We start from the raw sequence: 26,739 nt of genomic DNA on the forward strand, positions 1-26,739 counted from the left end.
ACGGATCCTTCAACACACCGTTAAGTCACATGCTCTCACTAAACCTTATGATGTCCAAGAGTCGCTACTCTCCGAGCTTCACAAGTCGCATGTGAGCTCAATTTCCTCCAGCTTTTCTTTTTGGTGCATTTCTTTACAAGATCTCCTCCTCTAGTTTTATGTTTTTTCTAGTTTTACGTTTTTTCTAGCTGAACATTTTTTCTAGTTTTACATTTTTTCTAGTTTAACATTTTTCTAGTTTAACATTTTTTCTAGTTTTACATTTTTTCTAGTTTTACGTTTTTCCAGTTTTACGTTTTTTCTAGTTTAACATTTTTTCTAGTTTAACATTTTTTCTAGTTTTACGTTTTTCCAGTTTTACGTTTTTTCTAGTTTAACATTTTTTCTAGTTTAACATTTTTTCTAGTTTAACATTTTTTCTAGTTTAACGTTTTTTCTAGTTTAACATTTTTTCTAGTTTAACATTTTTTCTAGTTTAACGTTTTTTCTAGTTTTACGTTTTTTCCAGTTTTACGCTTTTTCTAGTCTAACATTTTTTCTAGTTTTACATTTTTTCTAGTTGAACATTTTTTCTAGTTGAACGATTTTTGTAGTTTAACATTTTTTATAGTTTTACGTTTTTTCTAGTTTTACATTTTTTATAGTTTTACATTTTTTCTAGTTTTACGTTTTTCGGTGAATAAAAATGACTTTGTCAATTTCAAAAACATTAGCAGTTGGAGAATGTAGTTTCTTGCACCGCAGCCTCTAGCTGCTCTTGTTTGAAACACGTCTAATTTACATAATAAATATGTTGTCAACGTAAATCATCTTGTGCACGATCAGAATTCCAATTTATGACTCAGAACAGAAAAAGACACTTTAAAACTCAGATCCAGTGAGTTTCCTCATTAGGAATCTGCTTCCTGACCAAGTTAATGAAGTAGACGTGGGCAGCTATCAAACTCCTACTTTACAGTAGTAATGTGATTAAACTAATGCGTTTTGGGGGTGGGGAGCAGAGCGGTGCAGTAAACTGGGAAACGAAGTTAACATTTACAGAACTTTTAGCAGCAACCCATCAATGACAGCTTTGTTCTGCGTGATATTTTGTCTGCACATGATAGTCACGGAGGGTTGGCCCCCAAAACAAATACAGTGTTAAAATTAGAAGAGACGGACATTTAGGTTTACTAAAACTGGTCAATAACAGTTTCAGGAAGATTCACTGCAAATTAATTGTAATTTTTCTGTTGTCCAGGTTGAAAGTGGATAAAAAACAATGGAAGTGAAGGCATCAGGATGCTATTTAAGTGAACACATTCAGCCAAATTCAGCTTTCTTTCCCTTCCAGCCTGATGTTCCGAGGTTAAAACGTTACAGACGCCGCGTGTTTAGGAGAGAAAAGGATTGAGGCTGGCCTGCTGGGTCAGCTGCTGTAATTCAGTTCACATGAGCAGCTGCTTGGAACCTTTTTCAATCAACACGAGTTGCATTTTGCTTTTTCATACCACGCTGTCCTCCCCACCCACACTCCCACCTCCCGTCTTGCTTCCTTTTCTGTCAGATGCTTCCAGTTCACTCTGTCTGATTTCCCTTCTTCCTGACGGACTCTTTTTTCATCCCTGACTTTTCTGATTTCTGTTTTCTTTTGAGGATCGGTCCACCTACACCTGAGACTGAAGCAGACATGACACCTGAAAAGGAAAGCAATGGACATGACAACTATGCGTTTGCAGTGAGTTTACTTCAGATTAAGCTTTAGGACTCGTTTACGGGACACACAACTAACTACGGGTACCAGCCAGCATTTGACATCCGCTCTGAGTCTAGATCTTACATGTCGTTGTGGATGGACACTGATTAGAACAGCTGTGGAAGTAGAGTGATGACACAAAGTCACATGACATAAAATGACATGAACGGTACTCAGGTTTGATGTTTATTTGAATGAAAACAAACAGAAATTTCATTTAAACCCTTAAAATCAAACAGGTAACATTTAAATGAGTTAGCCTGCACTTTTACTTCTTTTCATCTCTTGTTTTATTTGTTGTCCGTAGTTACTTTTACATTGTAGTTTTGTTTGTTAATCAATATTCGTGTAAATATTTAGTTCAGCCTGCTTCTGAGATCATAGTTTATTGTTTCATCCTCTCCAGTCTTGAGTTTTGGGTTTTACAAACCCTGAACAGTAACGAGAGCAGCAGCTGTTTTGCTGCCATGTGCGCGTCTCACTCGGACTCGTGTTTGTTTTTCTGGGTGAAAACTCAAAGCTGGAGGGACGCTTCTGTGATCTACCTGAAAAAGCAGATGACCTGGACTCCTCTATTGATGGAGACTGTAACAAGCTGGCCTACATTGTGACAGATGCTCCTCCTTGGTATCTCTGCATCCTTTTAGGCACACAGGTATGTCAGCAGGACCATGCGCGGCCATTTGTGTTTCTTTATTAGGATCTTGAGACTCGGAACTCTACTTTAGATAAAAAGGGTCTAGGATTTCTGGAAATGCACAAGTAAAGATTGTTTACTCACAGAAAGTGGTAATTTTTTGTATTTTTTCTCATGCATATCAAAGATAATTATACTTTTTAACCCTTCAGCACTGTTTGACTGCATTTGGGGGCATCATTGCAATCCCCCTGATCCTGTCCCAAGGATTGTGCCTGCAGCTTGATGGACTTACACAAAGCTACCTCATCAGCACCATTTTCTTTGTTTCTGGCATCTGCACATTGCTGCAAGTTACATTTGGCATTAGGTAAGGAAGCATGCAAGATAATCTTATTAATCTACAGTGGCACAATCCTGATGAATATGTAGGTAAAAATGAAAAATTGCGGGAATTTCTACACAGATTTAAAGGAAAAGAGGAAATTTTTCTGACTTTTAAAAAAGTTTCGAGTCCCAGAAGCATCTTAAGGAGGAAATGCCCAAGCTGCTCTTTTTTAATGAAACAATCAGAACAAAACAAGCTATAGCTTTCATGATCAGCCTTGTTTGAACCCTGTGGTCAGCCAAACGCAGTTTACAGTACAAACAGTAGAATATTTCACTGCTGTTGAAGGGATTACTGGTAAGATGATCACGTGAAACGTGTCATAAATCGAGGAATTTGTAACTTTATCCCAATGTCGACAAAATTAGTTTTCAGAATCATTTACTGAGATTTACTTAAACTATCAAAACAATTATGATTTAATTTATAGAAGTTCAGGACAAAAGACAAAAGTTAAACTCAAAAATCTTACAAAAAATCCACGTCAAGAAAATTGTGATGAGTGAAACAGCTGAGCTATAATATATATATATATATATATATATATATATATATATATATATATATATATAATTTTCCCCTGGAAACTACTAACCAACTTTTGTGTTTCCCAGCTCGACTCAGTCGGCCTGAAGATTGGTGTCACAGTTGGATTAGTGAAGGAATTTCCATCTCATTATGTTTGGAATCCGGTTCCAGCTAAAGTTCACATTCTCCCGGGCATGGCACCACTGATGCTTACTTGTCTTCTGCTAAATAAGCAGGAATCAGTTGGAAACCAAACCAAACCAAACAAAACAAATGATGTATCTTCCAGGACAAACAAACAAACAAAAACAGCAAATAAAAATCTAACAGAAATGTTCAGTAACTTACTGCACGCTGCGTTGGTTAACTTGAGCTTGGTGCAGATTGTTGATAGTGATCAACACAAAGATAAGAATTAGCAGATTATTGCTTTAACTACTTACCCTCCAGCCAGCATGTCTAATAGGAGAGTCACTCTATCTGCACATGATTTGAATGAACTGTTTCCACATATACAGGTGCTGGCCAGTAAATTAGAATATCATCAAAAGGTTGAAAATATTTCAGTAATTCCATTCAAAATGTGAAACTTGTACATTATATTCATGCAATGCCCACAGACCAATGTATTTCCAATGTTCATTACATTTAAATTTGATATTCATAAGTGACAACTAATGAAAACTCCAAATTTGGTATCTCAAAAAATTAGAATATTCTGAAAAGGCTGAATATAGAAGACACCTGCTGCCACTCTAATCAGCTGATTTACTCAAAACACCTGCAAAGGCCTTTAAAAGGTCCCTCAGTCTTGTTTTGAAGGCACCACAATCATGGGGAAGACTTCTGACTTAACAGCTGTCCAAAAGACAATCATTGACACCTTGCACAAGGAGGGCAAGACACAAAAGGTGATTGCTAAAGAAGCTGGCTGTTCGCAGAGCTCTGTGTCCAAGCACATTAACAGACAGGCGAAGGGACGGAAAAAATGTGGTAGAAAAAAGTGTACAAGCTCTAGGGATAACCGCACCCTGCAGAGAATTGTGACGACAAACCCATTCAAAAATGTGGGGGAGATCCACAAAGAGTGGACTGCAGCTGGAGTCAGCGCTTCAAGAACCACCACGAGGAGACTCATGAAAGACATGGGATTCAGGTGTCGCATTCCGTGTGTCAAGCCACTCTTGAACATGAAACAGCGCAAGAAGCGTCTCGCCTGGGCCAAGGACAAAAAGGACTGGACTGATGCTGAGTGGTCCAAAGTTATGTTTTCTGATGAAAGCAAGTTCTGCATTTCCTTTGGAAATCAAGGACCCAGAGTCTGGAGGAAGAGCGGAGAAGCACAGAATCCACGTTGCATGAGGTCCAGTGTAAAGTTTCCACCGTCAGTGATGGTGTGGGGTGCCATGTCATCTGCCGGTGTTGGCCCACTCTGTTTCCTGAGGTCCAGGGTCAATGCAGCCGTCTACCAGGAAGTTTTAGAGCACTTCATGCTTCCTGCTGCTGACCAACTTTATGGGGATGCAGACTTCACCTTTCAACAGGACTTGGCACCTGCACACAGTGCCAAAACCACCAGCACCTGGTTCAAGGACCATGGTATCCCTGTCCTTGATTGGCCAGCAAACTCGCCTGACCTTAACCCCATAGAAAATCTATGGGGTATTGTGAAGCGGAGGATGCAATACGCTAGACCCAACAATGCAGAGGAGCTGAAGACGACTATCAGAGCAACCTGGGCTCTCATAACACCTGAGCAGTGCCACAGACTGATCGAGTCCATGCCACGCCGCATTACTGCAGTTATTGAGGCAAAAGGAGCCCCGACTAAGTATTGAGTGCTATACATGCACATTCTTTTCATGTTCATTCTTTTCAGTTGGCCAACATTAGAGAAACAAACATTTTTTCATTGGCCTTTAGAATATTCTAATTTTCTGAGATACCAGATTTGATGTTTTCATTGGTTGTCACCTATAAATATCAAAATTAAACGTAATAAACATCGGAAATACATTGGTCTGTGTGCATTGCATGAATATAATGTACAAGTTTCACGTTTTGAATGGAATTACTGAAATATTTTCAACCTTTTGATGATATTCTAATTTACTGGCCAGCACCTGTAAGTACAAGTGCATATTCAGAAACACACTGCCTTTATTGAGATGATGTCGTTATGGTTGAAACTACTAATGTTGAATAAAACTTGTTTATATCGCCACTTCTAAACATCTGACTGCTCTTCATCCCAGACTGCCCATCCTTCAAGGTGGCACTTTCACATTGTTGGCTCCTTCTATGGCCATGCTGTCCATGCCAGAGTGGACTTGTCCAGCTTGGACACAAAACGCCAGTTTGGTCAACACGTCGTCTGCAGAGTTCGTGGAAGTGTGGCAGAGTCGAATGAGAGCAGTAAGTGAACTGTAAGCTGATCCTAAGAGCAGGGTTTGTTTTTTATCTTGGGCATGTTTCATGCTTGCTTGACCACATCGTAAGTTGCTGTGGTACCAAATATTATGCAGGAGTTAAACCAGCTGGAATATTAAAATTGAGTGAAATTCCTGCTGCAAGTCTCGTGAAGTCTCATTGGCTTGTTTAGATTGTGTCAGATTCTGGCAGCAAAACTTTCATTTTTTTAACCTGATTAAACAATTGAAAGAGATTCTGGTGTTTCAGTTTTAGGTCAGTGACATAAATAGAAATCCTTCTCTTGCTCAGTCATTAAAATATGTATGAATGTTGTTCCAGGGGGTTCAAAGTGGATTTTCATAGCAGATTTATAATATTTGCCGTAAATATAAAGACTCCCCCATCAGATTCTGTTTTCAAAAAGGTTCAGTCTGCTAAAGGCCAACTCCTATCTGAAGTTCACATTACTCCCTCTAGTGGTAAATCACTGTATTACAAAAACAACCTTTTAGAAATCCATAACAAGGATCTGAACCTTCCCCCCTAACCCTTTCCCACCTGCCCATGAGTCACGATTTCCTGCATAATGTAGAAGAATACAAATAACTGTAAAGTTGTTTTTTGTTCTTCAGTTGCAGGGCTCCATTCTTGTGGGCTCACTCTTCCAGGTGTTTGTAGGATTCTCTGGCCTTATCGGGCTCTTCATGCGCTTCATTGGACCTCTCACTATTGCTCCCACCATCGCTCTCATTGGACTGTCTCTGTTTGACTCAGCTGGTAGCAGCGCTGGCAGCCACTGGGGCATCTCTTCAATGTGGGCACAACTGTTTACAAATACATTTTAGGTTATTAGGAATTACCATTTATCTGAAGTAAATTCAAAGTTTTAGAAAATCAACTCACTTTTTATAAAAGCTAAAAACTGTGTTAATTCTCTTTCATTTTCCTGCAGGACCACAGCGCTGATCATCCTCTTCTCACAGTATCTCCGCCACATCGCCATGCCCTTCCCTAAATACAGCAGGGATAAAAAGCTGCACACCTCCCGAGTCTACGTATTTCAAATTCTTCCTGTATGTAGGAAGTTAGATTAGCTGCAAATAAACAGTTTTATCCAAATATCAAAGAGAGAGAAAAGGCATTTTAAAAATTCCAACTCTTGGTTCAGGTTCTTCTTGGAATCACAGTTTCTTGGCTCGTCTGTTACATTTTGACCACCTACAATGTGCTTCCGGCTGATCCAGAACATTATGGCTACCTTGCACGTACAGACCTAAAGGGAGAGGTAATTGGCAGAGCTCCCTGGCTTACCTTCCCATATCCAGGTAAGAAGCTACCCTATTATCAAAGTCAAAGTCATTTATTGTCATTTCTACCACATGTGCAGGACATACAGAGAAACGAAATTCAGTTTCAGCACACACAATTCAGAGATCAGACATACGTGGGTAAGACACATGACAAGAATTGGTGACTGCGGTCATTCGCAACATGAGTCGCGCTACCTTAATAGATGGATGAAAAGGGTGCTACATGAGGATAAGTGGGGGTAGGTAAAAGAAAGGCACAGCAGAGTTAGACCCAGCGGGGAGTAACTCTATTATACAAAAAAAAAAAACTACTTTCAACATGGAAGCACAAAACAGCACAGATACAACATCAGAGTCCGATGGGGAGGCGGGGTTGGGCGGGATCCTGAAGCCTCCAATGGGAGCTGCCACTGCGGCGCATCGACCAGCTGCAGACCAACAGGTGGGAGGGAGAGATAAGGACCAGAGAGCACATTGAAGTTCCCGCAGAGGTCTCAATCTGAAGGAAGAGGGTGAAGGTCGGGACACAGCATCTGTCGGCATTCCTCCTTTCGTGGGGGTGTGTTGAGGCAGCCTTGAGAGGCTGCTATGGCGTCAGATAAGGATGAACATGACTTTGTTTAGGGCAGGCAGAGATAATTTTCCTCTCTTCCTTGGAGTCTATAAGTGGTCATTCATGTCCACCGTGAAGCCAATTTTATGTGTTCTTAACATCTCCACATCGTCCGGTGACCCTTTCCGAGGTCCCATCCATCTTGTGTACTAACACAGGCAACGCCGCGAGGACATTGTCCAGCTTACGGTTCACCTCGAGTAACGTCCCAGTCTGTGAGGTCACCGCCCGAGCGGCACATTCCATGTGCACGGGTCGCACTCCAATCGCTCCCGTCTTCCCAAATTTCCAGGAAACCAGATATCCTCCCACTCCAATCAGAAGAAATCCAGTGATCATCAGGCCGAACATCCACAAATCTTCCATGTCCTCGATGGACAACTGAGAGAGGCACACGATTCACCAGACCTCCAGAGAATCGAGTGCATATCCCGATGCGAATGTCCCCTCGGGACAGGTGGGAGCCCCCTCCTCCATTCTCATCGTAGAAAAAATTTTGTCAATCGCGTTGAATGACCAGTTAATTAGGTCCATATTTCCAAAAGAGTAGTGGTTTCAGGAGAAATGCAGAGAAGTGCTCTGTAGGCAGACGGGACAAGAGCCTTGGGGAAGCCGATAAGGGAGCTGAGAAAAAAGCGTCTGTGCTCTCTGAAGGCTGAGAAGAAGATCCTGTTTGATCAGATGTTTAATAAAATAACAAAATCATAAATCACGTGTTGTGGTGATGGATTCTAGATACTTTTTTTTGTTTCCTGATACAAAAACAAAAATTAGGACAGTGGGGAATGCCGACAGTGAGCCTGGCCGGGGTGGTCGGCATCTTGGCAGGTGTGATTTCCTCCATGATAGAGTCTGTTGGAGATTACCATGCATGTGCGAGATTATCAGGAGCTCCACCCCCACCTAAACACGCAATCAACAGAGGGATTGGAATTGAGGGACTGGGCTGCCTGCTGGCTGGTGCTTGGGGAACTGGAAATGGAACCACCTCCTACAGTGAGAATGTTGGAGCTCTTGGGATTACAAAGGTCAGACATTCTTACGAGTTTTAGGCAAGAAAGTAAAAAAGGATAAATTAAAGAAAATGTGTTATTCTAAACATAATCAGCAGAATTTGTGTGTGTTTATATAATTGCAGGTTGGGAGTCGCATGGTGATTGTGGCCAGTGGTGTCTTGATGATTGTTATGGGAATACTTGGGAAAGTGGGCGCTGTATTCACCACCATCCCCTCACCTGTGATGGGAGGAATGTTCATGGTGATGTTTGGGGTCATCTGTGCAGCAGGAGTGTCTAATCTGCAGGTACACCCCAGTAAAGCCCATGCATACGTATCCTTGGGTGGCAACAGCAGATTTCCTCTAATGGTCTCATTTTCAGTACACAGATATGAACTCCTCACGAAACATCTTTATCTTTGGGTTCTCCATGTTTTCTGGTTTGGTCATTCCTAACTGGATCATCAAGAACCCAAAAGCTATTGCTACAGGTACAAAACGCTTCTGCTAAATCAGCTTTGGTTTTACTCTAAAGTCACTTTAAATGATGCAAAAAGCCTTGTCACAGTTTCAAGTGTAAACGTGTCTTTGGCCTTTCCAGGTGTGCTAGAACTGGACCAAATGCTGCAGGTGCTTCTGACCACCAGCATGTTTGTGGGAGGCTTCTTTGGCTTCATTCTGGACAACACTATTCCAGGTATTTTTGCACATGTCCTAACATCCACAGAGCCCCATAAATAGTCGTCTTTTACCCTGGAGCAGGACGCAGCGGCTCTTGTGCCCTATGGATGGTGGCTATTTTAAAAGCTGTGGTTATGTGTGGCTGGAACATGATGCAAGACATTCTTTTTTAGAAATCTTGCTATTTTCACACTTTGTCGTGTTGTAACACAGCGTTTCATGGTATTGTTTCAGCTTAATCAATAAAAAATTAATAACTGAATCAGAATGCTGGTATTTAAATTATGTTGCTTCACTGAAGATAAGCTGTGAGTTAAGTGATTTTGAGGACACAGCATGACAACCATAATTAATTATTTAGTTGTTTATTTATTAGTTAAAGGGTCAAACTGGGTAAAATAAAACCCAATAAACAAGGGTGACATCTTGTTGCTTTATAATAAACACAAGAAAGTGAGTTTCTCAATGGCTCCAACAGGATCCAAGCAGGAACGCGGCATCCTGGCCTGGAACAAAGCTCACGAGGATGACTCCAGTGAAACACTTGAGAGCGGGGAAGTCTACAACCTCCCGTTTGGCATCAGCTCCTCCTTGTCCTCTGTCTCCTGGATCCGGTACATTCCGTTCTGCCCTCCCGGTATGCCCCACGCCCTGGAGCCTAAGCAGCCGCTAGGAAATCCAGAATCTGGTCAGATCAGTATTGGAGTTGGTCTTTGAGTTGCGTTTTTACCCAGCGTGCCTCTTCCCATCATCAAAGGCAGCTGGGTTAGTCATGTATTGAAGAGACTGCAGGGTAACAACAGAGTGCAATCATTCAAAATTGCACTAAATCTCTTTGATGGACATTTGCAAATATTTTGCAGAAGCATGTCAACTTCCCTTTAACATCTGTCTTGTACTGAAGAGCTGCTGAGTGTGATCTAGACATGCTGACAAATGGTGAATAAATCATTTCCTGGGATTTGCTTAACCCTTGGTGTTAAAATGACACAGGGCCAGAAAAAGATGGGGGAAGATTTGAAAGGACTTTGGAAAAGACGATGAGCTTCAAACAAAGTCTAACAGCAGCCTGCAAACATACAAACAGCTGATGTTAATGTTTACTTCTATATTCTGGATGTCCAGTATCGATCCCATCACCACATCTGGTTTGGATGGGTCCTTTCATGCAGGCTACATGAACTTGAAACTGACAATAACATGAAGCTAACAGCGTTTTTGAAACTGTAAAGATGAAGAACCACTAAACTTTTTAAAATGTAAAATAAATAAAATTAGCATAAACTTCATGGCCACTTTTTTAGGTACACCTGTTTAGAGATTCTGCTTCATTCTGACATAACTGCATCACAAAGATGCTGGTTGGTTGTCATGTTTATCTCCTATCCCGTCTCATCCTTAAGGTTCTGCACTGGACTGAGATCTGGTGACTGTGGAGGTCGTTGGAGTCCAGTGAACTCATGATCATGTTCTAGAAACCAGTTAGAGAGGATGTGAGCTTTGTGACATGGTGCTTTACCCAGCCATCAGAAGATGGGTCCATGTGGTCATGAAGATGGACATGGTCAGCAACAACACTCAGGTTGGCCATGGGGCTTCAACCAGGCTCAGGGCGCTACGGCATCCAAGATGGATGCTTTCATATTTCCTCAAAATTCTGACCAACCAGCTGAAATGAAGACTTAGCAGACCTCAGATAGAACCAGTGGTTATTTGAGCTACTTGTTACCTTCTGATCTTTTGCACCATGCTCTGTAAACCTCCGTAGATCAGCACTTTCTGAAATACTGAGGACCAACAAATCAGGCACCAGCAACCACGTCTAATACAGAGTTACTGCTATTTTATTGGCTGATGTTTCACACATGCTGAAATCACCAAGAACGTCTCAGTTGTTTTTGCACAAAAGGAAGCATCTAAGTCCCTCCTACTATTATTACTGGTTTAGATCTGCTTTCTAAAGGGATCCCGGGCTGCAGGAGACAAAAACCCACAGCAACAGCCTTTTACTGTCATCTTCACATTGGGATTTTAACTCTGCAGTAAACATTTACTGAAAAGCTCATTTTCATCAGCAATTCATGTTTTCTCCCATGTAAAGTTTTTGTTTTTGTTGTCATCAGAATTCAGTCAAAGCCAGGAGCTAGAGGACAAACGAGTAAAGAGACAAAAACATGAATGTTACTGAACAGAAAATATGTGTTTATCTGAAACAATTCATTATTCATTTCTGTGCACTTTGATGATTTGTTTTTAGTTTTCTCAAGAAGATTTTTTTAAAGGTGCAACTTTTCTTCTTTGTGCAAACTCGTGTCTCATTGCACGGACTGATTTTTGTTTATTAAACTTAAACACGCCCCTTAAAATTCATTTGTGATGTCTGGTCCTTCTTTCTGGCCTCGTACAAACCAACAAAAGACTCCCCCCACATCTCTTTTGGTGTCAGTAGAAGACGTTAGCACCTTTTGGGCTGTAACCACCAGAGTCAACAGTGTACGCTCAAAATCCTCCTGATGCAGGGCATCCGCCTGACCACACAGGTTAAATATGTGTCTAGAAACATCTGCTAGTGTTTTGGGAATGATTTCCCTGCAGATAAAATCCAAACTTGTCTTTTGGAGTGAAGATGGTTGATCATCTGCAATTAAAAATGATCCATCAGACTCAAAGATGATCCCAGCCACCAGAATCTGATGGGTGTAAAAAGAGAACGGAGATGTTACAGCTATGCAATGCTAATGATAATTGTTAACATCTCTTTGTTTTACCTCAGATAATAGATGATAATAGATTCTGTCGACAATCCTCGTTTTGCTCTGGTTGCAGCTGGAAACAGAGCTTTGGGTGAACACATTAAACTGAAGTTGATATTGAGCTTGAAAGTCTCTAAACTGGTTAAAGAAGGAACGGTTAGCGACGTGTTATTCAGGCAGCTCCAACCAGAATGTTCTGCATTAATTCAGGGAAATGGAAACCATGCATTTCAAACTCTCTGAACTTTGACCTTGCAGACAATAAAACCTCAAAGGCAGCAGTAGAATCAAGCACATGGAACATCTAACAGGGTCTAAATGATTTCAGCATGGTCTTTAGATTTCATCCTCAGCTTTCCCCCACCACCCTGTAAACTCAAAATTCAATTCAATTCAATTCAATTCAAGTTTATTTATAAAGCGCCAAATCACGACAAGAGTCGTCTCAAGGCACTTCACATAATAAACATTCCAATTCACAGTTCATTAAGCCAATCAGAAATAATGTTTCCTATATAAGGAACCCAGCAGGTTGCATCGGGTCACTGACTAGTGTCAGTGACTATACAGCAATTCTCATACTAAGGAAGCATGCAGCGACAGTGGAGAGGAAAACTCACTTTTAACAGGAAGAAACCTCCAGAGAATCCTGCCTCAGTATAAGCAGCCATCCTCCACGACTCACTGGGGATGGAGAAGACAGAACACACACACACACACACACACACACACACACACACACACACACACACACACACACACACACACACACACACACACACACACACACACACACACACACACACACACACACACACACACACACACACACACAAGTCACGTGTCTATAGTTCTATTGTGATGTCTTAGTAAATATTCTATTTGGTGAAAGATAAACTTTATTGTATTTATCCTAGTGGATCTATAATTAAACGGGTAAACTAGTAGTAGCACATCCAACGTCAAGGAAAGCAAAAAGTTATTATCAGGAGAAGGAGAATGTTTAAGTGGTTAGCAGCAGTGTGCTAGTCGATGGCCCCCTCCATGAGGCCACCACAGCTCAGCAGAACATCGTTGTAGCTTCTTCTGGGGAGAAAAACACTTAGAGAGAAAATAAAGTTAACAGCTGAAATTGCAGGAAATAATACAGTTAAAGAGCAGATAGTAGAAGAAAGCAGTAGAGTGTGAAAAGTGGTCAGTGTATCCTCCAGCAGTCTAAGCCTATAGCAGCATAACTACAGAGATAACTCTGGATAATCTATCCTATTTAGATGTAGGCATGTTGGAGGCAGGGCAAGGGAGAGCCGTCTTTACCGACTGTACACTCCACCTCCCTCTACTCCCCCACTTGTCCTGATTTAGGCTAACATCAGATTTTAACCATAGGCCCTATCAAATAAAAATGTTTTAAGCCTAGTCTTAAAAGTAGACAAGGTATCTGCCTCACGGACTAAAGCTGGGAGCTGGCTCCACAGGAGAGGAGCCTGATAACTAAAAGATCTGCCTCCCATCCTAATTTTAGATATTCTGGGAACCACCAGTAGACCTGCAGTCTGAGAGCGAAGTGCTCGGTTAGGAACATATGGAACAATCAGATCACTGATGTATGATGGAGCTTGATTATTAAGAGCTTTATATGTGAGAAGGAGGATCTTAAAATCGATTCTGAATTTAACAGGTAGCCAATGTAGGGAAGCTAAGACAGGAGAGATATGATCTCTCTTTTTAATTCTCATCAGAACTCTAGCTGCAGCATTTTGGACAAGCTGAAGACTTTTAACTACATTCTGTGGACTTCCTGAGAGTAATGAATTACAGTAATCCAGTCTTGATGTAATAAATGCATGAACTAGTTTTTCAGCATCACTCCTGGAAAGGATGCTTCTAATCTTAGCAATATTCCGAAGGTGGAAAAAGGAAATCCGACAAACTTGTGAAACCTGGGATTTGAATGACATGTCCTGGTCAAAGATAACACCAAGGTTCCTTGCTTTGTTCTCGGAGATTAATGTAATGCCATTCAGGTCAGGTGATTGACTAAGCAATTTCCTTTTCTGGATTTCTGGTCCAAAGATGAGAACTTCCGTCTTGTCTTCATTTAAAAGCAAGCAGTTTAGAGTCATCCAATTTTTTATGTCCTCAAGACAAGCCTGCAATCTACCCAACCGATTAGGTTCATCAGGGTTAATGGATAAATATAACTGAGTATTGTCAGCATAACAGTGGAAGTTTATCCCATGCTGTCTAATGATTTTACCAATTGGGAGCATATATATAGTAAAAAGAATTGGTCCAAGCACTGAACCCTGTGGTACTCCGCAAGTAACCCTGGAGTATGAAGAAGATTTGTCATGTACATTTACAAAATGAAATCTTTCAGACAGGTAGGATTTAAACCAGCCTAACGCTGTTCCTTTGATCCCTACAACATGTTCAAGTGTTTCTAAAAGAACATTGTGATCAACTGTGTCAAAGGCAGCACTGAGATCTAACAAGACTAGAACAGACACAAGATTCTTATCTGAGGCCATGAGAATATCATTTGTAACTCTCACTAATGCAGTTTCAGTGCTGTGATACTCTCTAAAACCAGACTGAAATTCCTCAAACAGAACATTAGTGTTTAAATGCTGATATACTTGGGTGGCCACTATTTTCTCCAGGACTTTGGATAAAAATGGAAGGTTAGATATTGGTCTATTATTCATTGGGTCATCTGGATCCAGAGAAGGCTTCTTAAGTGAAGGTTTGATTACAGCAACCTTGAAATCTTGTGGTACATACCCATTTACTAAGGATAGATTGATTATATTTAGAATGGGGGCAGTAACCAAAGGAAATGCATCTTTAAATAATTTGGTTGGGATTGGATCCAAAATGCAAGTTGAAGGTTTAGATGAAGCTAATATTTTTGATAACTCTGAAAGCTCAACTGGATCAAAACGGTTCAAGCACAGATGAGGTTCTACAGTCACCTCTGATGCTGCCTCACTTACTGAGGAAGAAGAAATCGCATTAGGGAGGATGCTAAAGATTTTGTTTCTAATAGAATTAATTTTACTTGTAAAAAATCCCATGAAGTCATTGCTGCTGAGGGCTAAGGGAATAGATGGCTCAGAGCTATGATTCTGTGTAAGTTTAGCAACTGTACTGAAAAGAAATGTAGGATTATGCTTATTCTCCTCAATTAATGCTGAAAAATAAGCAGTTCTAGTTTGTCGAAGCTTATTTTTATAAAACACAAGACTATTTTTCCAGGATAGGTAGGCCTCCTCATGGTGCGTAGAGCGCCATGTTCTCTCCAATTTCCTAGTTTTGTTTTAAGGCTCGTAAATGAGAGTTAAACCAGGGAGCCAACCTCCTGTCCCTAATTACCTTCTTTTTTAAAGGAGCATGGGGCAGAATTGTCCAAAAACAAAAAGTAAATGTTTATTCTTGTGAAGCTTATGGGTGATGAAGCATTTTAAACTAAAAAGAATGATGAAACCAGTTTATCATTACATTTTGTTAAACAGGCTGTGTGCTTCAAAATGCAAAACATGTCGCATCCGAATTTCCCGCGCTGTTTTAAGGATGTGACGTTATTTGACGCTTCAAGCGCGTTCTCGACAAGGTTCAAACCCGGAAAAACATTTGGAAGCTTGCTAGGTGGCGGTAATGCGTCTTTCACTACTAGCCACGTTAAAACCTCAAACAGAAGAGGAAGAACCCTGGAAATGGATTCTACAACTAGCAAAAGACCAAGCGCAACTCAAAGCCCACTAAAGAGTGACACAAAGAAAAAGGTTTTATCAGCGGCATCTCGAGAGTCAAAAAGAAAATATGATAAAAGTTGGTCAGGGACCCGAATATCTATTGGTTACGCTCTGGAAGAATGGAGGCTGCTTCAACTGGATTTGGTGCCTGAAAAAGGATGCGGACATGGCGCATTTTCTAGTGACCAGGTAAGTGTTGGTCTCCTTATGTCTGCTGTAGGTTTCAGTAACGAGTAGGTAAACATATCAGAGCTGTATCTGCACAATTTGAGAAAATAAAATCAAACTTATGGATTTAGATAATGCTGATTTAGGTAATCTAACAAATCTTTGTGCAGATGAACAAGAAACTTATCTAAGCTAACGGTGTTTAGCATATGGCTTCCTGATCAGTTTAAAAAAGCTAAAAGCAACTAAGGTGTAATCAGATCACTTCTACGTTTTGTGGACGACACGCCGCTTGTGTTTGGAGATAAATGGATGCTCCGTTTATTCTGACGAGAAAAGTAAACAGAGCTTGATTTGATTATACCGCTCAGCCGGAGAGAGCTAGCGTGCGTTAGCATGTTAGCTGCGATCACGTTTCAGTTTGTAAGTACCACAGAAGAGAACGGACATTTTCCAAACCAAAGATGAGTCTTTAGAATTATGTCATATTTGATCTACAGTCCAACCTCTAAGCAGGACTGTTACTTCAGTAGATAATGTTATTTGTGGGGTTTGTGTAACAGAACCCCATCGGAATATATTTCCCTAGCGCTATTGCTGTGCTACATAAGAATAAATAATAAGTCAGCCATAACAACACGTTTGACTAAAAGTAAAGTTGTGCAGAAGTTTGTATTTATTTTTCTAAATTTGTCCAGTTGAATGTAGGTCAGAATAAAATATGTTTGTGAAAATGATAAATACATTTTTTTATGACTGACCTGCATTTTCATATTACTAGTTGTGCCACAGGTAAAGAAGCTTAGCCATTATTGATCTATGTAAACAGAAGGTGTAGAGTCTCAACCAACTTGTTGACATTTTGGCTTAAAAATGTGTTTTCCAGCTACCCGGAGAAGCAGGCTCCTGAAACTGCGATTCAGGGAGGTAATGTGCAGTCAACCTCAACACCCAGTAAGAGAACAGCAGCTAAAATGTCGCATCGATTATCTCCAACTGAACCTGTGTCTGAGGGGTTAGTATCTTTTCTGTAAAACAAATATTCACGTTTTTGTGCTATGATATTTCATACATTAAATTACACCTTGCATATCCACACTTGGTTCAGAACTAACATCACACCACCAAACACTTCTGACATTATCTTTACAGGGAAGATTTTCTAATGGCTGGTGTTGAGGCCTTAGCTGATGACCTAGATTTGGATCCTTTTGAAGAAAGGTAAATATGTTCATGAGAAGTCTTGCCATATATGCAGGAAATTACTGCTGTACTATGTGAAAAAAAGATAAAAACACAATAGATAAGCAAATATATGTCATTATATATATTTATGTTGTGAAGTGTCAATTCACAGCAGATTGTTGTTATTTGCAGAAAGAATTAATGACAGATGTATTAGGCTCCACATTTATCTCTTTAGAATCAGTACCAATTCAGGTAAGTTCCAGTATTTATCTTTACTTACAACAAATATTATTGTGTTGTCTGTAGTTTCAAATCCATGGATCTAGCTACGGATGCAGTCCAAATTGATGAGGACCAAGCAAACAACTTACTCAACAGTGTGTGAGTTGCAATGTCTTATCTAGGGGTGGGCAATATAAACGATATAAGGTAGAAATGATATAAAATTGGGTAATTTTACGGCCCCCAGCTCGTCTAGGAGATGATGTTAAAGGGGGCGTAAAGAAAGATATGTGAATTACCGGACAAAACCAAGATTTACTCTCTTAGAGGAGTTTATTAACTAAAAAACACTGCTTTATGCAGGCTAAGACAAAATGAATACAAAACCAAAAGGACGTCCCACTGGGGAATTAACAATACTAAACAGAAGGATCATCCAATACAGGCTAAATAACAATACTATTAATCAACACAAAACGCCGGTACTAATCCGGGAAAGTAAAGGAACGAGACAAACACAAAAGGCTACACCAAAAGGGTGAGCTGAACTCTTTAACGAGTATTCTAATGGAGACAAAAACGAGCTCTGGCTACTAGGAAGTGTACCACACAGGTAATCAAAACGAAGACTTTAACGTCTGGTTTGCTAGGGGGGAAAAAGAGGAACACTCGCTTTAACACCAGGCCTCTGCTAAGCTTCCCTCCTCGAATGACAGAGGGAGCTGCCTTTTATAGGAAGCTCCCTGATTGAGAAGATTAGCGACACCTGGCTCAGCTAGAGCCAGGTGAACAGGTAGGAGCTCTGAGGCCACCTTGTGGCCACAAAACAGACAACGTCTGTAACAGGTAATGATAGTTTTTGGCTATATCGCAATACGGCGATATTGTGATAACACATGACGTCACTAAGATGTGCACCCTGCTGACAATGGGACAACAGAATGGCGGTGACTGCAAGCATGGAGTGGGCGGAGGAGGAGGCCTATATGCCTCAAGTGGCATATATTTGCCACATGAGGATATCTAAAAGCATGTCAATTTGACATCTATAAACAGATGAAAAAATATATCGCAATATATATATCGTTACTGCACATGCTTCAGATTATATCGCAATATAGATTTGAGGCCATATTGCCCAGCCCTATTCTTATCTACACTCTTTTTTTAAACTCCAAAGTCTTAAAACAATATATTAATTCTACTTTTATTTATTGTTTTCATAACAGAATAGAACTGTTATGAAAACTTTGTCAGGCTGACGAAGTTTGCAGCCGCAAACAAAACGTTGCAGGTAAATAAAACCCTTCTATGTTTTAAAAAGAACTAAAAGATGGAATTGTTGTTTTATCCTTGTTCACAGGCTGGGATCCTAAAGGGAATTTCCATCCTACTTGTGTGGCTGAAGGACATCTTCAACCAATTTTGGTACATTTGCCAGAAAGCACAACATCGTGATATGTTTAATGTAAGTATTGTGACATCTTTTGGACAACAAGACAACAATGCACATTGACATAATTACCTTTCATTTCATAATAGTGCCAGCTCTCGTGTTTCTGTTGGTGAGCGCTTCTGTCACATGTAAAGTTTTCAAATAAAACTTATTTTTTCTGTTAGGACATGTGGGTGGGTGTGCTTCACCATGTCACAGGGAAGCATGAATGGATCCGTGGCAAATGTGACCATGGACCACTTGATGCAATGTGGCATGGTGCCAGGATCTCCACCACACGAGGCTCTTCAACGAATCATGTTCAACAGACGCTGGGTGACGGATGTCACCAATCTGACCTTTAGGTATATTAATAACATTTTCATAAGCAAAAAAGCTAAAGTGTCAATATCAAAGCTGACAATTTACATATAGAAATGACAATTGTGGGTGAAAAGGCAATCAAAAGTGTGATTCCTAATAATCTATAAAGTTGTAGCTTTTGTTTTTTTTTACAGGTCAACTTCAGAACTGGAGAGTTTCCAGAATTGCATTCTCATGTAATCTATGTAAGATCTAATGCTGCTGTTCTCTCTCCATAAAGGCCCCAGCTACGTGAAGCATCAAAAGACAGAAATGACTTCTTTCATGCACACAGATTTATTAGAAATTAAGAAAAAATACTATGTACAAATGCAAATAACAGAACTTTTTTGTACATAAATAAAAATAAATATATTGCACAAACTGTTTGTTCATTTTTGGGTGAAAATGCTGTCTTCAGCTAAAGTTATTTTGAGGTATTGTGCTGTGTTGGAACTACTGTAGTTGTAGATAAACGGTTTGGATTTTTGGGTTAGGCTGCCCTCAGTCAGGAAGATGGTGTCCTGGCGTCTCTTGCTGAAACTCCAGGATATCCAGCATCACCCCTGGAAGACGGGTCACCACTCTCTCGAGAATATAATCTCTCTCCTCCTGGCTCAGGTGTTGTAAAGCTGTCTAGAAATTAAAGAGCATATGTTTACATGACTAGATTCATATCTCAGTGAGTGATGTTTTCGTTTTTGGCATCTATTATTTTATTTTATTTTTTTACACAAATGGCTACAACCAACCTGCATCTCAGCTATACTGGCAGCTCTCAGCTGTGCAAGCCGGTCTCGGTCCTCTTCTCTGAAAGCTGTTCGCTGCCTACCCCGGCGCCCTGGTCCTCTTGAAGGAGCTCTGGACCTCAACCTGCTGCCCTCACCCCTTGAGCGTGTCCTTCCCCGATCCTCGGAGCGACCTTTTCCTCTCCCCTTTCCTTTAGCCCCTGGTCTCAGACTTTCCCACGACACATCAAAGTCTGTGGCAGGCTCGGGCACACTCCATCTGAACTGTCTTCCATCACTGCTTCCAATATGAATTCCTGAAAATCAATGACAGTAATGAAAAATGACTATTACCCTGTAGGTCTTGTTGATATTATGATTTTATTTTGATGCATTTTTTGAACTAAACATTGATATTTATGTTCTTATTTACATTGTTGTGATGCCTGTCCTGTAATGAAATTGGTTTCACAAATGATGTCAGTGACTTGAAATTGGATGTTCTTACATGATGTATAAACAATAACATTAGCTTGTTAGTAAGCTTAGTGCAAAATAATAACTGTAATTGGTCTAAAAACATCAGAAATCACCTGCAGCCACAAAGCCTTATGCTGATAAAGTAGCATCATGTTACTGTCTTGCTCGCCAGTCACAAAACTGTCTTATGAATATTTCATAGGAAGGAGCACTTGCTTTACATCACGAGTGTCATGGCTAAATTAAAATGCTAATGTTGTCATGGAACTTTACAAATATTAGACTAAAGTAACAATGTTACTTACTTCATCGCTCGACACAGTGCCTTGTTCGAGCCGCGCTCTGGCCGTATATCACTGTAACTTTTTTTTTTCTCGTGAAGAGTTTGTGCGCGCTCTCGTGCTGGGCTGCAGTTACTCACAGCGCCGAGTGCGTCGCTAATGAGTTTCATTTCTTCATCCTGCCCCATGCTCCTTTAAAGGGGCAACATCATCTAATGCCACACGTAAAGAGGAATTAACATGATGAACTAAGGCATCAATTTGTGAGGGGCTAGAACTGAAAATATTGCCCTCTGCTACATGCCTCTGAGATGCTGAGGACAGTAAAGATGGAACAGTTGATTTAAAAGAAGCAACTGCGTTGTCAGATAGAGACCGACTATAGTGAAATTTACTTTCATGTCTCGAGAACTCAGTTATAAAAAACTCAAAGGTTATCAGAAAGTGGTCCGAGAGGACTGGATTATGTGGAAAGATCGTTATTTCCTCACACTCTATGCCATAAGTCAGCACAAGGTCCAATGTATGATGGCAGGAGTGGGTGGAGCTATGTATTCTTTGAGTAAAACCAATTGAGTCTAAGATATTACTAAAGGCTACATTGAGGCTATCATTTTCAATGTCCACATGAATGTTAAAATCCCCCTCTACAATGACCTTATCAGTATTTAGCACCAAATCAGATAAAAAATCAGAGATCTGATCCAAAAACTCAGAGTAAGGGCCTGGCGGACGATATAAAACTACATACAAGAGTGGTTTTACAGTTTTGCTATCTGGATTAGGAAAACTAAGAATAAGATGTTCAAACGAACTGTAACTATTAATCTGTAAGGGACTGATTAATAAGTCTGAATGAAAAATAGTTGCTACTCCTCCTCCTCGCCCTGTACTTCGAGCAATATGATAATTTGAAGGAGTCGACTCGTTTAAGCTAACATAGTCCTCTTGCTGCAGCCAGGATTCTGTGAGAGAGAGCAAAGAGATCTGATTATCACAAATCAACTCATTAACTAACAAAGTCTTAGAAAAAATGGATCTAATGTTCAACAACCCACATTTGATTTTTCTAGTTTCCTGCTCAGTTGAATTTGTTCTAATATTTATGAGATTTCCATGATTTGCTTTATTAAGCCTGATATTTTATCTGTGTGGTTTTGGCCGTGGGCAGGACACTGTCTCTATGGGGTAGTGGGTGGGTAACAGTACAGAAGCTGCAGAGGGGTGGGTTAAACTACGACTCTGCTTCCTGGTCTGGACCCTGGGTTGTCATGGAGGACTAATAAAACTGGCCATGTTCCTAGAAAGAAGAGCTGCCCCATCCAAAGAGGGATGGATGCCGTCTCTCCGCATCAGACCAGGTTTTCCCCAAAAAGTTTTCCAATTATCAATGTAGCCCACGTTGTTTTCAGGACACCACCTAGACAGCCAGCGGTTGAAGGACAGCATGCGGCTAAACATGTCGTCACTGGTCCGATCAGGTAGGGGGCCAGAGAAAATTACGGAGTCCCACATTGTTTTGGCAAACTTACACATCGAAGCAACATTAAATTTAGTGACCTCCGATTGGCGTAACCGGGTGTCGTTACCGCCAGCGTGAATAACCATCTTACTGTATTTACGCTTATCCTTAGCCAGCAGTTTCAGATAAGACTTAATGTCGCCCGCTCTGGCCCCAGGTAAACATTTAACTATGGTTGCTGGAGCCTCTAATGCCACGTTTCTGACTATGGAGCTGCCAATGATCAGAGTCGGCTTGTCAGTGGGTGCGTCACTGAGCGGGGAAAATCTATTAGAAACGTGGACGGGTTGGTGGTGGCCCACGGGCTGGGTTCATGCTTCCTGCGTACCGTCACCCAGCCGGCGTGAGGTCCCGGCTGCTCGGGTTCTTCTGCTGGAGGACTGCTACGGGGCGGTTCTGAGCTAGTTAGCCCCGCGCTAGCTAAGTAGCTACGGCTGTTTACAGGTTTTTCAACAGCGCGGAGCCGGGACTCCAATTCAGACACTCTCGCTTCCAAAGCTACAAAAATGCTACATTTATTACACGTACCATTATCGCTAAAGGAGGCAGAGGAGTAACTAAACATCTGACAAAGAGAGCAAGAGGTAGGAGACGGAGAAGCAGAGACAGAAGCAGCCATAGCCGTGCTGAGGCTAAGCTAACTGGACGAGCAAACTGTTCCAAAAATAAACTGCGTGCAAACTCAAATGGTTCCCTAAAAGGTAGGTGGAACAACAGAAAATGTGTGTTTTAGCGGGTTTTTGTGCTACAATAACTCAGAGATATCCTAGTACAGAAAAATTAATCAGTTTTAGCGAGCCCCAAACACCAAACAGCTACACGTAGTGCAACACTGAAAACAGGAAACAGGAAATGCCTTACCGCCAGGTGCAGCCAATCAGAGTCTAAGATGTATCAGAGCATCCTGTTAATAATGGTCAGTTGTGATATGGAGAGAGTGCTAATTTTTATTCAAATGAATATTTAGAAAAACAAGAAATGAACAACATGAAAAACAGTAAATGATATTTAGGAATTAAGGAAAAGTTCAGTGGAAACTTGCCTTTGCCAGCATGCTTTAAAAGCTTTAATTCAATTCAATTCAATTCAAGTTTATTTATAAAGCGCCAAATCACGACAAGAGTCGTCTCAAGGCACTTCACATAATAAACATTCCAATTCACAGTTCATTAAGCCAATCAGAAATAATGTTTCCTATATAAGGAACCCAGCAAATTGCATCAAGTCACTGACTAGTGTCAGTGACTATACAGCAATCCTCATACTAAGCAAGCATGCAGCGACAGTGGAGAGGAAAACTCCCTTTTAACAGGAAGAAACCTCCAGAGAATCCTGGCTCAGTATAAGCAGCCATCCTCCACGACTCACTGGGGATGGAGAAGACAGAGCAGACACACACACACACACACACACACACACACACACACACACACACACACACACACACACACACACACACACACACACACACACACACACACACACACACACACACACACACACACACACAGGTAATGTGTCTATAGTTATATTGTGATGTCTTAGTAAATATTGTATTTGGTGAAAGATAAACTTTATTGTATTTATCCTAGTGGATCTATAATTAAACGGATAAACTAGTAGTAGCACATCAAAAGTCAATGAAAACAAAAAGTTATTATCAGGAGAGAGAGAATGTTTTAGTGGTTAGCAGCAGTGTGCTAGTCGATGGCCCCCTCCATGAGGCCACCACAGCTCAGCAGAACATCGTTGTAGCTTCTTCTGGGGAGAAAAACACTTAAGAGAGAAAATAAAGTTAACAGCTGAAATTGCAGGAAATAATACAGTTAAAGAGCAGACTGTAGAAGAAAGCAGTAGAGTGTGAAAAGTGGTCAGTGTATCCTCCAGCAGTCTAAGCCTATAGCAGCATAACTACAGAGTTAACTCTGGATAATCTATCCTATTTAGATGTAGGCATGTTGGAGTCAGGGCAAGGGAGAGCCGTCTTTACCGACTGTACACTCCACCTCCCTCTACTCCCCCACTTGTCCAGATCTAGGCTAATATCAGATTTTAACTATAGCCCCTATCAAATAAAAATGTTTTAAGCCTATTCTTAAAAGTAGACAAGGTGTCTGCCTCACGGACTAAAGCTGGGAGCTGGTTCCACAGGAGAGGAGCCTGATAACTAAAAGATCTGCCTCCCATCCTAATTTTAGATATTCTGGGAACCACCAGTAGACCTGCAGTCTGAGAGCGAAGTGCTCGGTTAGGAACGTATGGAACAATCAGATCACTGATGTATGATGGAGCTTGATTATTAAGAGCTTTATATGTGAGAAGAAGGATCTTAAAATCTATTCTGAATTTAACAGGTAGCCAATGTAGGGAAGCTAAGACAGGAGAGATATGATCTCTCTTTTTAATTCTCATCAGAACTCTAGCTGCAGCATTTTGGACAAGCTGAAGACTTTTAACTACATTCTGTGGACTTCCTGAGAGTAATGAATTACAGTAATCCAGTCTTGATGTAATAAAAGCATGAACTAGTTTTTCAGCATCACTCCTGGAAAGGATGCTTCTAATCTTATCAATATTCCGAAGGTGGAAAAAGGAAATCCGACAAACTTGTGAAACCTGGGATTTGAATGACATGTCCTGGTCAAAGATAACACCAAGGTTCCTTACTTTGTTCTCGGACATTAATGTAATGCCATTCAGGTCAGGTGATTGGCTAAGCAATTTCCTTTTCTGGATTTCTGGTCCAAAGATGAGAACTTCCGTCTTGTCTTGATTTAAAAGCAAGAAGTTTAGAGTCATCCAATTTTTTATGTCCTCAAGACAAGCCTGTAATCTACCCAACCGATAACATCATCCAGCTGATTAAACTTTAATGGACTTCCTAAATCTGAGTTTTAGAAGGTCAAGAATTATGCTGGCAATGTGCATAATCTTAATCTCAATGCACCATAATCCAAACATAAATATCAGCTAAATGCAGACACTAGATCCTGCAGATTAGAAGAAGTTAAAGATAAAAGTGAGCTGTGGCTCTCATGTAGGTACACATGGTTACACATATAATACTTTAATGAAGATCATGCACTTCTGTGGGGCTCCATAATCTTTTTGTGGGTCTTTTACAGCAGCTGCAGGGACGGCCGCACCAGCAGCTCAGAATTCAGATGAGTCCAGGAATGACTGAAACTTTAAAATGGCGTGATATAAAGCTGCTCTGACATGGGTGAAGTTCATGCTTTTGACATCCTGTCAGCACCAGGTCCAAACCAAACATGAGATATTTAAAAGAACCGTGCAGATCTTTAGGATTTTACACCGAGTGTTTTCAGCAAGAGGCAAACATGAAGAACATTTAACTGATCAGAGGAAAGGTAACGTGATTAGGATGAGATACTCTTTCTGTTTTTCTTAACGCTTTCATCAGGTCTGAACAAAACCTTTAGCTTTATGCAAAAAAAAACACGTGAAAAAAGAGAGAAAAACATTTTGTGCAACTAGAAAAAAATGCGTAATCATGAATTTTAAACTGAATTTCATTTAAGAAGAAAACAAGCTGCAAAACTTGACTCCTGAAGGAAATAGTCGATAAAAATTTTAAATCTTACTTTTAGTTTGAGCGCTTGTTTTGATGCAGCTGAAGAAAAGTCCCACCTTCACTGTTCTCCATGGTGACCTTGTCACTCGTTGGTTTGTCTGCTGTTTAAATCAGCACTCAGCGTCTCCTGCCTTCTCAGAGCAGCAGATTTACGTAACATGGAGAGGCACGCTTTCCCTTTTTGCCTGCTTCTCCCCCTCCTCCCGTCAGTGTTTCATTTCTCTCTTGCTCTAGGTCAGGGGTCGGCAACCTGTTCCCATCAAAGAGCCATTATTACCCGTTTCCCACAGTAAAGAAAACACTGGGAGCCACAGCAGCCGCGGCGTTGTGGGCGGGGCCTACCCTCAGACAGCAGAGAGCTGCTTTAACCAATCACAACAGGTGACAGCAGCCAGTACTGGTCGCTCGTGTACGTCAAAGTTATCTTTCATAAGACGATAATCAATAAAACGATTTATATAAAGTGGATCCAGAAGTTGTAGCCCGTCTCTGCCGACAATATTTAGATATTTTTCACCCTGTTGGTGGTTTTACTGAGCAGGTGCCACTTTTGTCATACATTTCTTTTTAAAACATGTTTAGACTGTTCAGAATACAAATCCAGGCTCTGTCACGTTTGATTGTTGTAATTAAACTTTGTAGGTGGGGAAGGTCAGAAAAGGATCCGATCATTTTGTTTTTCCCTCATTTACAGTGACGGAGACAACGGCGCAGTGCGCCTGGCTCTGGTGTTAATCAAGTTTAATTATATCTATTTTCACAAGAAAACAGAACAGTTAAAAGCAGGGCTTGTGTTGTGTTGACTGGACAGTTCCCGTATTTGACCGTTTAGTTTGACGGAGAAAGAATAGAAAGAATTACCCCGACGCATGCAGACGAACTGACACTTTATTCTACGCACATCGCAGATGTAGCTAAATCACTCAAGAAATGATTCCCATCTGAACA

General features: G+C 40.7%; 2 protein-coding genes and 1 long non-coding RNA gene across 4 annotated transcripts; 1 reads left to right on the top strand and 2 right to left on the bottom strand.

Annotated features, from left to right (window-relative positions):
- The first annotated feature begins 1,318 nt into the window (after window positions 1–1,318).
- slc23a4 (solute carrier family 23 member 4) lies at window positions 1,319–11,671 on the top strand. The gene is made up of 12 exons (XM_015965466.3): window positions 1,319–1,717; window positions 2,256–2,390; window positions 2,585–2,742; window positions 5,544–5,703; window positions 6,333–6,514; window positions 6,653–6,773; window positions 6,869–7,025; window positions 8,398–8,651; window positions 8,762–8,926; window positions 9,003–9,111; window positions 9,222–9,317; window positions 9,780–11,671. The coding sequence occupies exons 1-12, from the start codon at window positions 1,670–1,672 to the stop codon at window positions 10,016–10,018; spliced, it is 1,824 nt and encodes a 607-aa protein (XP_015820952.1). The 5' UTR covers window positions 1,319–1,669; the 3' UTR covers window positions 10,019–11,671.
- Window positions 9,951–26,739, bottom strand: LOC139069698 (uncharacterized). Of its 2 annotated transcripts, XR_011520391.1 has the most exons (4): window positions 25,802–26,739; window positions 12,675–12,738; window positions 12,070–12,127; window positions 11,929–11,991 (listed from the first exon to the last, which is right to left on the bottom strand). It is a non-coding gene; the product is annotated as an uncharacterized lncRNA (long non-coding RNA). The 2 variants fall into 2 exon arrangements; XR_011520392.1 differs by lacking the exons at window positions 11,929–11,991; window positions 12,070–12,127 and adding an exon at window positions 9,951–10,087.
- Window positions 19,708–22,815, bottom strand: LOC139069727 (uncharacterized). Its single transcript, XM_070550613.1, has 3 exons — window positions 22,725–22,815; window positions 19,938–21,798; window positions 19,708–19,821 (listed from the first exon to the last, which is right to left on the bottom strand). Exons 1-2 carry the CDS (start codon window positions 22,813–22,815, stop codon window positions 20,849–20,851), a joined length of 1,041 nt encoding a protein of 346 aa, XP_070406714.1. The 3' UTR covers window positions 19,708–19,821; window positions 19,938–20,848.

The sequence above is a fragment of the Nothobranchius furzeri genome, chromosome 4, assembly GCF_043380555.1.
Source record: "Nothobranchius furzeri strain GRZ-AD chromosome 4, NfurGRZ-RIMD1, whole genome shotgun sequence".
NCBI classification, from domain to species: domain Eukaryota; kingdom Metazoa; phylum Chordata; class Actinopteri; order Cyprinodontiformes; family Nothobranchiidae; genus Nothobranchius; species Nothobranchius furzeri.